At 41.3% G+C, this 11,015-nt stretch overlaps 1 protein-coding gene across 1 annotated transcript; it reads right to left on the bottom strand.

Annotated features, from left to right (window-relative positions):
- Positions 1 to 4,865: 4,865 nt before the first annotated feature.
- On the bottom strand, positions 4,866 to 9,456 carry zgc:113142 (uncharacterized protein LOC503524 homolog). Its single transcript, XM_029688391.2, has 4 exons — positions 9,042 to 9,456; positions 6,695 to 6,847; positions 6,435 to 6,568; positions 4,866 to 5,955 (listed from the first exon to the last, which is right to left on the bottom strand). The coding sequence occupies exons 1-4, from the start codon at positions 9,400 to 9,402 to the stop codon at positions 5,590 to 5,592; spliced, it is 1,014 nt and encodes a 337-aa protein (XP_029544251.1). The 5' UTR covers positions 9,403 to 9,456; the 3' UTR covers positions 4,866 to 5,589.
- Between the last annotated feature and the right edge of the window lie 1,559 nt (positions 9,457 to 11,015).

The following is an 11,015-nucleotide window of genomic DNA, read 5'->3' as shown; positions in this document are numbered from 1 at the left end:
AAAGAGAAATGACATTCCATCATTACTTTAAGACAAAGGTCAGTCAATGTGGAACGTTTCAAGAACTTAAGTTTCTTCAATTCCATCACAAAAAACATCAAGCGTTATGATGAAACTGGCTATCATGAGTGACTTGCTTGTGAAGGCTAAAGTACAGCATCTAGACCATTGCTGGATGCCTCCACAGAGAGGAAGGGTTTGTCGAAGTTGGGGTGGGCCAACAAGATCTTGTCCAGAAAGGCTTGCTTTAGCTGGAGGAAGACCTGCTTACACTCTGTTGTCCAGGCAGCTGCCGTCAACTTCTTGACAGGTGAGCGTCTCTTGCAGTGTGGAGCCTTGTGCCCAGTTGTCATCTAAAAGAGAAGCTTTGCGATGGTCAAGCATCCTTCAATTAACTGTTGGTAATACACCACCATCCAGGGGAACAACCTTAGTTTATTCTGAGAGGGGATGTCAGTTCCGTCTTCCATCAGGTCAACTTCCGTCACGCCTGCAATGGCCTTCACTTTTCTCAGGATCTGTAGCTACACCATTCGCACTGACGACAAGAATTTGTTCTTAACAGACTTGCCTAGTTAAATAAAGGTTAAATACAATTTTAAAAATGATATGCCCCAACAACATCAAAAGTGACACCTTTTCAGGTTGAGCTTGAAGTTGTGGGCCTTAAGACGTTCAAAGGCCATTTCCAGTCCCTGCAGAACCCAGGTCTTCAGTGGGCGCATAGACCAAGACATCATCAAGGTAACACAGCAGGCTAAGAAAGTTCTGATCTCCGAAGATGTTTAGCATCATCCTCATGAATGTTACAGACTGTTACATAACCCCTATGGAATATGGTTGTACTCATAAAATCCAAACGGTGATGTAAAGGCTGTGAATCTCTGGTCATCCTGAATCTCTGGTCATCTCTGGTCATCCAATGTGCATCTCCACATTGTAGTAGCCAGGGGTAAGGTCCGTTGTCGAAAAAAAGGCATTTCCACCTAAAGCAGCCAGCGCGCCAGCCTGGTGAAGAAGTGGTGAGCGTCTTTGATGGTGCGACATGCAGAAATCAGTAGCGCTGCTATAGATGACATAGACAAGGAGAGAAATTAAAATAAATGGCCTCATGTATTATTTCTTTAATGAAATTTCTATGGGTTTTTACAAGAATTACATTCTTTTGCATATTTTGTATTGTGAAATGTTGAATTAATCTAGCAAAGAATTACTAAAACATGTAACTGATGCAACCTAACACAATACAAATACTGCATTTCAGGTCTCTAAAAGAAATGTATTTGCCTAGGACAGATATAATCTCGCACGGAAAATACAAATAAGCTCTCACTAACATTTCCATGGGATGATTTGAATATAGCAATCTTTTCCTTCAAAAGTAACTTGGTGCCAGAGGGAGCCTTTCCAACAAAAATACCAGACAGAAGCAGGGTGTGATCTTATTGGGTGAAAGGAAGGAATACATCCCTAATAAATCCCTAATTGACCCCTGTGCCATTGATATCATTACAGCCTTAGCATACAGTATACTGTTTTTAACAATTACAGTACTCCGATCACTTCCCCATGTCCAATATCACTACAAAGACACATTCAGACCTTCCTCTTTATTCTATTAACATCCTGTTTGTGATTCAACCACCACGGTTATTTATGAGCTTTTCAGGGAAAGGGCACATTTCAACAACATAGGTTTTGGTTTGTGAAAAATTATAGGATGGAAAGTAAAGACTGCAGTAAAGACTGCAGAAACACATGAAAGTGTTTGTGTTGAGTATAGTTAAAAGGCACTAGCCCGGTTTATACTTGGTTCTGACATGCTCTCTTTGTCCTGATCTTGTCCACATTGTGATTGTGCCCACATTTTTAGACGGGTGTATACATTAAAATACACATTTTCCTGACCACCTAGTCAAACTCGCATTGTATCTGTATATCTTACAAGTGTAGTCTGCTCTGGACAGCGAAACCATTTAAATCATCATTATTCCGCCCTCTAAAACAGTTGACAGGTGACACCATTGACTTATAGCATCAATATGTGTCTTAAAATAAATATATACTATTTTGAAAGAATATCTGTTAAACAATTTGCATACAGGGAGGGACCAGGATATCTGGTCACAATGCGAACACAGTGGACGAATAAGAGACACATTTTAGTACCATGTGTAGACGCAATGGCTAAAATGTGGGCCCAATCAGAATACGGATGCATGTTAGCACCAGGTACAAACAAGGATTTAGATGCAGTGGAAGAAAAGGTTAAAAAGTGGCATCCATAAAACAGTTGTACAACATTAGCGGTAGAATTGGAGCAAATGACCAATAACGAAGTGACTGCTGGTAGGACAATGTCCACTGTATTTGTGTCACAGACACCCCCTGCAATGGCCCTAAACCTCTACTAAACCCTAATGATGATACACTAACTTTTTCCAACCATGTAGACAGTACCCATTGGAAAACATGCTGGAAATATTCCTTGTGAATATGGTATTTTGGACTAATACAGATCCTCATGCCATCTGCCTTTGAATAAAGCCTTCAGGAGGAAGCAGAGGGGAGAAAGTACAATGAGATAGTCAGTGATATAATATAATATAATATATATATAATATAATTTTATCACACTGCATACAGTATGCACTAGAAACTATAGCTTCAACAATAGCAGTAACATAGAAGACGTTCTATACTGCAGTACAACTGTCTCTAAGATGACAGAAAACGCTCTCAGGGCATGGTGACAGAGTTTATCTCATATTTTCCTATGAGGACAATATCTGTAGATATGAAACAGTCATGGAGCCGAGCTGTGAGCAGCACTTGATTATCATCAACTGCTTAGGCCTTTCTCTAACCATCAAGTTAAAGAGATTTTCATGTACTTTTGTATATTTTTTTAGTCAGTAGTTCTGAAAGTAGCGTTCACGAGCCAAAAGTGGTCGCCGAAAATTGCTACTACGTCACAAACACTACATGGCCAAAAGTATGTGGACACATGCTCATCGAACATCTCATTCCAAAATCATGGGCATTAATATGAAGTTGGTCCACTCTTCTGGGAAGGCTTTCCACTAGATGTTGGGACATTGCTGAAGGGACTTGCTTCCATTCAGCCACAAGGGCATTAGTGAGGTTGGGCACTGATGTTGGGCGATTAGGCCTGGCTCGCAGTTGGTGTTCCAATTCATCCCAAAGGTGAGGTCAGAGCTCTGTGCAGGCCAGTCAAGTTCTTCCACACTGATCTCAACAAACTATTTCTGTATGGACCTCGATATGTGCACGGGAAAGAGCCTTCCCCAAACTGTTGCCACAAAGTTGGCTGCACAGAATCGACTAGAATGACATTGTATTCTGTAGCGTTAAGACTTCCCTTCACTGGAACTAAGGTGCCTAGCCCAAACCATGAAAAACAGCCACAAACCATTACTCCTCCTCCACCAAACTTTACAGTTGGCACTATGCATTGGGGCATGTAGCATTCTCCTGGCATCCTCCAAACCTAGATTAGTCCATCGGACTGCCAGATGGTGAAGCGTGATTCATCACTCCAGGGAACACGTTTCCAATGCTACAGAGTCCAATGGGGGCAAGTTTTACACCACTCCAGACACCGCTTGGCATTGCACATGGTGATCTTAGGCTTGTGTGCGGCTGCTCGGCCATGGAAACCTATTTCATGAAGCTCCTGACAAACAGTTATTGTGCTGACGTTGCTTCCAGAGGCAGTTTGGAACTCGGTAGTGAGTGTTGCAGATGATTTGGAAACGTCAGTCCTCACCGGTCTCGTTCTGTGAGCTTGTGTGGCCTACCACGTCGCGGCTGAGCTGTTGATGCTACTAAACGTCTCAACTTCACAATAACAGCACTTACAGTTGACCGGGTCAGCTCTAGCAGGGCAGACATTTTACAAACTGATTTGTTGGAAAGGTGGCTGAAATAGCCACTAAGTCTATGCCCTGTCAGTCATTTGTCAGCAGTAGGGATTATTCAATTAAGTATTTGTTGTCATTTAACAATAGACTTGTTTTCATACAAATTTTTTCACTTGAGAAATACTGCACCAAACATCTTAGTTATTAATAACAGATTTCTTGAGTTCGGCAAGGCGCCAGCCCAACCGAAGCATAAGGAAGCAAAGGGACATTTTTCAAACAACCCCAACACTCCATTTGCAAGAATTAGCATATAGATAAAGGGTCTTCCCCATAAACTGCAGTTTCCTGCACCAAGAGAAAGGTAGTTTAACACCAATAGAGGGGAAACTGTTACTATGCACATCAATTTGAAAGCCTATGGATTCTGTAGTGATAATGTACTTAGAATTGAGGTTGTATTCTTGACAAGTTTATTGCATAAAGCATTGTGTTGTGTTTAAAGTATTATTGTAAAAAAACGGAGAAAAACAAACTGGTGTAAAGAACGTTGCATACCACTTCTTGAATAAAACAACCACATACACAATATCTACAAAAGTATGTGGACGACACTTTAAAATAGTGGATTCGGCTATTTCAGCCACACCCATTGCTGACAGGTGTTTAAAATTAAGCACACAGACATGATGTGGCTGAATGGAAGCAAGTCCCCGCAGCAATGTTCCAACATCTAGTGGAAAACCTTCCCAGAAGAGTGGAGGCCGTTATAGCGGCAAAGGGGGGGGGGGGCCAACTCCATATTAATGCCTATGATTTTGGAATGAGATGTTTGAAGAGCAGGTGTCCCCATACTTTTGGTCATGTAGTGTAGGTTCTGTATACTGTCGTGGAAATTTAGTACGGAGAGAGATTTGGTAATTTCTTCAAACAATCATCTTTATTAAATATTGATTAATTATTGCAATAATTAGGCTGGTCGACCCTCCACCCTTGTGTTGGACTGAGTAACCTAACCTTTACACAAATGCAGAGTACTATATATAACTGACACTAACAATGCTCTGTCATTGTTGGTTCAACCCCCCTCATGCAGACCAAGGAGCATCAAACCACTCTGGGTTCATCCTGCCGTTATCTGCACGTGGGTTGTTGTCTTTACCCCGCCCTGGCTTAGATGATTTAGAGACAATGAGGAATTGTTCTAAACTCCTCCTGGCTATCTCTATCTCGGTTAGACCCACCACATCTTGTCTATGTAAGGCAGTCTAACTAAATTGTCAGCTCAAGCCATCTCTGGTGACCATACGCCCAGATTAGCTGCAGGAAACTTAGAGGGGAGACCATAAAAACACAGACACTAACAGGACAGAAATATCCTCCTATTTATTATGTATCAATTCCTAACTATTAATATAAAACAAATCAGGTAAATATGTAATTTTGTGGTTATGAGTGAGGCAAGCAGCTGCAAGACACAGTAACATGCCATTCAATCCTCTTAGTAACGTCCCGAACATCTTCTATTCTTCCCGAATGTATTGTTGGTGGGAAGGAATGCATACATTTCCCAGAGAATTTGGGACACATGCAAGTTTGCAACACAGAATAAGTGAGAAGCGCGATATAAAAATATTGCACATTACAACATAACACAAAGCCATACACTTTCTCTACTGTCACTCCAGCATAATACAGATATTCTCTATTTGGAATAAAGCATTGCTTTTCTTTTGTTGTACATGGGACTGAGGTAGAAAACTGCATCAGTGACGCATGTCGGCAGATAGGGAAAGGCATAGAAGAACAACATATCCAGCTTAGAGACCAACAGATATCTGCGTTTAGGTCTGTCTGCTGTGAGGGCTTCCACCATAGCGTCTATGACCAGGCTGCTGTCCTGGTTGCCAGTCATACATGTAGACATGTGGTAGTTATTAGCCAGGTCCACATACTGTCTGTTGAACATCTGTTGACGCTCCTCGTCCAGTTTCTCCCAGATTTCTGTCCCTGTTCTCCGCCTCAGGATGCTGGTAGCAGGACCAAAGTTACCCGGCTGGATGATGCTCACCTGAGATCATCACCACAATGTTAAAGGGGCACTCTGAAGTTCAAACAATAAGCAGTCACACCGCCAGTGTCTTGGTGAAGACCTGGGGGATGGGGCTGGAGAAATGTAACCTTTCTCAAATTCATAAACAGAGCTATGGACAGAGCTGTATCAAAGTTATAGATTTAATTGTGTTTTGAAGCTATAGTGTTTGTTTACAATTACATTGTTAACCAACAAAGAAGTGAAACAAGCTTATATTTTGGATACTGATGGGGTACCACAGTTGAACTACGCTCATGAGGCATTTATATGTTATATTCTTCAAGAATGAATAGTTATACTGTATATCATTAACTTAAATGTCCATAAATGGATATAGCAATCACAGATTGACATTTTAAGGGGAATGTGTTGATTACAATCAATGTAAACAAATCTACAGAGTATTAAAAAGACAAACACACACAGTAATTATGATTACCAAGAGTTGTCTTTACCTTTACTCCAAAACAGTCCATCTCTACCCGTAGGCAGTCGGCAAACGCCTCCAGTCCTCTCTTTGACATACTGTAGGCCCCCATGGTCAGACAGTTGAAGAAGGCAAAGATGCTTGAGACGTACACCATCCGTCCTACAGAAATCAATGAACATTACACATTTTAGAACACTGTGGAGTAAAATGAACATTGAAGGTGATAAATCAAGAACTGTGATCACCATTATGAAATGGTGATGGTAAAATAATTATTAAACTTACCTTTTGAGGCACGAACCAATGGGAGGAAAGCTATGGAGGTCCTGATGCTGCCAAATAAATTGACCTCAGCCATATTGCGATAATCATCAATGGTGTTCCACTCTGTCTCTGACCAGTCTAAGATGCCAGCATTGTTCACAACTGCCCAAAGCCCTTAAAAAACAAAACAAATCAACTTACATTAACAATGTGTGTAAAACCTGTTAAATCAGTTTTGTCATAAGTGTCTCACAATACAGCCTGGCGTCAGAGCCATATGAAGCATACTATACATATTTCTGAGCACCTCCAAGATGATTGAAACTGTATATACAGTTTTCGGGGTGGCAGGTAGCCTAGTGGTTAGAGCGTTGGGTGAGTCACCGAAAGGTTGCTAGATCGAATCCCCGAGCTGACAGGGTAAAAATCTGTCGTTCTACCCCTGAAGAAGGCAGTTAAACCACTGTACCTAGGCCGTCACTGTAAATAAGAATGTTCTTAATTAACTGACAAGCCTAGTTAAATAAAATATATACTAATGGTTCAGTTACTTTAAACCCGACCAAATCCACATAGAGCTGTCATTCTTATTGAAAGCAAGTCTAAGAAGCGGTAGATATGCTCTGTGTGCATTCTCTATTTCTATGCTTTCTATGTTTTTGCATCTTTTACTTTCAGTTTTCCACACCAGCTTAAAACAGCTGAAAGTACAATATTTTTGGTTATGGAAAAGCTATTTCGCAGTGGTTTAGAACTACTCTATTTTAGCAACATGGAAATGGCGGAGTGATTTCTGCATAGTACATCTTAAACATATCTGGAGCAGGCTGTAAAATGGTTTTTATACGCCCGCGGAGCGTAGATGAGCGCACGATTCACAGTGACTAGGCCTTCATCAAGGAGCCTTGTGCTGGAAAGTTTTTCTAGGCCATTAGCCTACATTTACTGATTGATTCATCTTAATCTATTAACCTACATGGCTATATAGCAACAGTATCATATTTAGAGTCAGCAAACTAGCTAAGTGTTTTGATTTTCCACTACCTCAGGAGGTGAAATAATATTGCCTATAGGTGTCTGCAAATTCTCTGAAGAGCCCCCCAAAAAATCTGATAATTCTGGATACATTTTTACAGGTTTCACATCACAATTTCAATCATGCATTCCCTGTATAGGTTTGATGAAATCGCTACTCTTTGAATCATATATAGGCTACCATCTCCGTTGTCTTACTTGGCACTGGAAAAACATATTCTAGAGCCCTGCAAAGTAACTGTCCATCAAAATAGTTACATTTTTCACATTACTTTTTGTCCATATTATCGTCAGGCTCTATCTAACACCTCCCACAAAAATTATTTATCACTGATTCATCGTCAAAAAAAAATAGGTCAACATATCGGGATATGGATTTTTGTCCGTGTCACCCAGCTCTACCCTAACCTTAATTCCTGCAATCCAAAGGTTGCGAGTTTGAGTGACAGTATAAGTCCTCTAATTCGTATGATATTGTATGACCGCTATTCAATTCATAATGTTACCTAAAGAAACGTAATATAACATGCTAAATCGAGGTATGCATAAAATCCTACAAATTGCCCTGAGCCCAGGTTGCACATTTTATGTTTTAGTTGACAACAGGTGCTTTTGAGAAGGAAAAGGTTCACTCTTCGTGTTAATAACAGTCAATGCATCATTAATAAAGCCCTGGGGGAAAAGGGACTTGTGAAGAGCAGGAACATTAACCTCTGAATAGACTAGTCATGGGTCAGCAACAGGTGTCCCACAAGCCAAAAGCAGCCCCCAATGAATTTCTTTTAAGTAAAAACCATTTTTTAAAGAGGCTAAAATCACCAGGAATTTATGACATCTGTTCCAAAGTACTCCCATGATTCACAAATCCGCCCCTGAAAAGAGATGGCTGAATGATGTATGACCCATGATTCTTAAGAGTTTCTTTTGAGAAGGAAATTGGTTGGCTGAATATACTGTAGTTGCCTACCCCTGCTTACTTAAGAGTTTCTTTTATTGGGGCTGAATATGTTCCGCCCCTGAGTCTTATCTTTGAGAAGGAAATTGGCCCATGGCTGAATATACTCCTTAGTCTTAAGAGTTTCTTTTGAGAAAAATTGGCCCATGGCTGAATATACTGTAGTTGCCTACCCCTGCTTAGTCTTAAGAGTTTCTTTTGAGAAGGAAATTGGCCCATGGCTGAATATACTGTAGTTGCCTACCCCTGCTTAGTCTTAAGAGTTTCTTTTGAGAAGGAAATTGGATCATATAAATACATTTGATTTGATATTTTTTTGTTGCGTTAAACAGTCTGTAATTGTTATGTTATAAGTAACCTACTTGTAACAAAGCTCACCTTTCTCTGGCAGGTTCGATGAGACCACAGTCCTTGCCTGTGTCACATCTTCATCTTTAGTGACGTCTAGCTTGAGAATGTTCATATTGCTGGAGCTCTCTCTGTGCAGAGTTTGGGCACCGTCTCCGTTGGGAAACAGACAACCGGCGAAAACCACAAACCCCTGAGCATCCAGCCTGCGGGCCAGTTGATGACCGAATCCGCTGTCACAGCCCGTTATCAGCACCGCACGGCCCGCTCCTATCACCTCTTGGTTCCTGCCGCGGAATGACAAGAGCATGAGGGCCAGGAGAAAGATCGCACAAACGGATGAGACAACGATTCCTCCAAAGGGGAAGGAAGTGAGCGCAGCGGCATCCATTCCAACGATGTTTAAAAGTTATCCAATAATGCTTCCCATCATTGCAAAATTGTCAGCAACCGCGTCCATTCTCAACCAGGGGTGTAGGCTATTTATTCCTGAAAGACAACAAAGAAGTTTTTTGTGCAGACTGTTGGGATGTTCTCTATGCTTTAGGACAGGGTTGTCAAACAAACAAACATGCTTGTGTTTGTAGCTCCCACAGTGCAGTAATAACTGGCAATAAAAAACAATATACACAATCCCAAAAAATTCAGAAATATCAGAACGAGCAATGTCAGATTATTTATATATATAAAATATTATAATTAAGTTCTGTATAGACAGTATATGAATAGAAAAGGTGCACAGCAGTAGTCATATAGGATGAGCCATGACTACATATGAAGTGGGTAAAACAGTATGGAAACATTAATAAAGTGACCAGTGTTCAATGACTGTACATAGGGCAACAATCTCTAAGGTGCCGGGTAGAGTACCCGGTGGTAGCTGGCTAATAACAGTGACTGAGGTTCAGGGCAGGGTACTGGGCGGAGGCCGGCTAGTGGTAGCTGTTTAACAGTCTGATGGCCTGAAGATGGAAGCTGTTTATCTATCGGTCCCAGCTTTGATGCACCTGTACGGTCTCCACCTTCTGTGGTGAACAGGCCGTGGTTCGGAGTGGAGTTCGGGATCCATGGTTTGGCCCACTGAAGTCTGGCCTCTGGCCATCCAGGCCAGATCACTGCCTCTGATTGGCCAGTGGAGGTCACAGGAAATGTCCAGGAGACAGTTTATGAGACCTTTTTGACCCCTTTTTTATTAATAGATTTTTATTTCTCCTTTATTTAACCAGGTAGGCCAGTTGAGAACAAGTTCTCATTTACAACTGCGACCTGGCAAAGATAAAGTAAAGCAGTGTACAAAAACAACAGAGTTACACATAAACAAAATGTACAGTCAATTACACAATAGAAAAATCTATCTACAATGTGTGCAAATGTAGAAGATTAGGGAGGTAGGCATAAATAGGCCACAGAGGCGAAATAATTACAATTTAGCATTAACACTGGAGTGATTGATGTGCAGAAGATGATGTGCAAGTAGAGATACTGGGGTGCAAAAGAGCAAGAAGATAAATAATAATATGGGGATGAGGTAGTTGGGTGGGCTATTTACAGATTGGCTGTGTACAGGTACAGTGATCGATAAGCTGCTCTGACAGCTGATGCTTAAAGTTAGTGAGGGAGATATAAGTCTCCAGCTGCAGTGATTTTTGTAATTCGTTCCAGTCATTGGCAGCAGACAACTGGAGGTAAAGGAAGTGTTGGCTTTGGGGATGATCAGTGAAATATACCTGCTGGAGCGAGTGCTACAGGTGGGTGCTGCAATGGTGACCTGTGAGCTGAGATAAGGCAGGGCTTTACCTAGCAAAGACTTATAGCTGACCTGGATACAGTGGGTTTGGCGACAAATATGTAGCGAGGGCCAGCCAACGAGAGCATACAGGTCGCAGTGTTGGGTAGTATATGGGGCTTTGGTGACAAAACGGATGGCACTGTGATAGACTACATCCAGTTTGCTGAGTAGAGTGTTGGAGGCTATTTTGTAAATGACATCGGTGAAGTCAAGGA

This window comes from Oncorhynchus nerka, linkage group LG18, assembly GCF_034236695.1.
Source record: "Oncorhynchus nerka isolate Pitt River linkage group LG18, Oner_Uvic_2.0, whole genome shotgun sequence".
NCBI lineage: Eukaryota > Metazoa > Chordata > Actinopteri > Salmoniformes > Salmonidae > Oncorhynchus > Oncorhynchus nerka.
The sequence above is the reverse complement of the archived record's forward strand: the minus strand, read 5'-3'. Positions and strand labels throughout refer to the sequence as shown.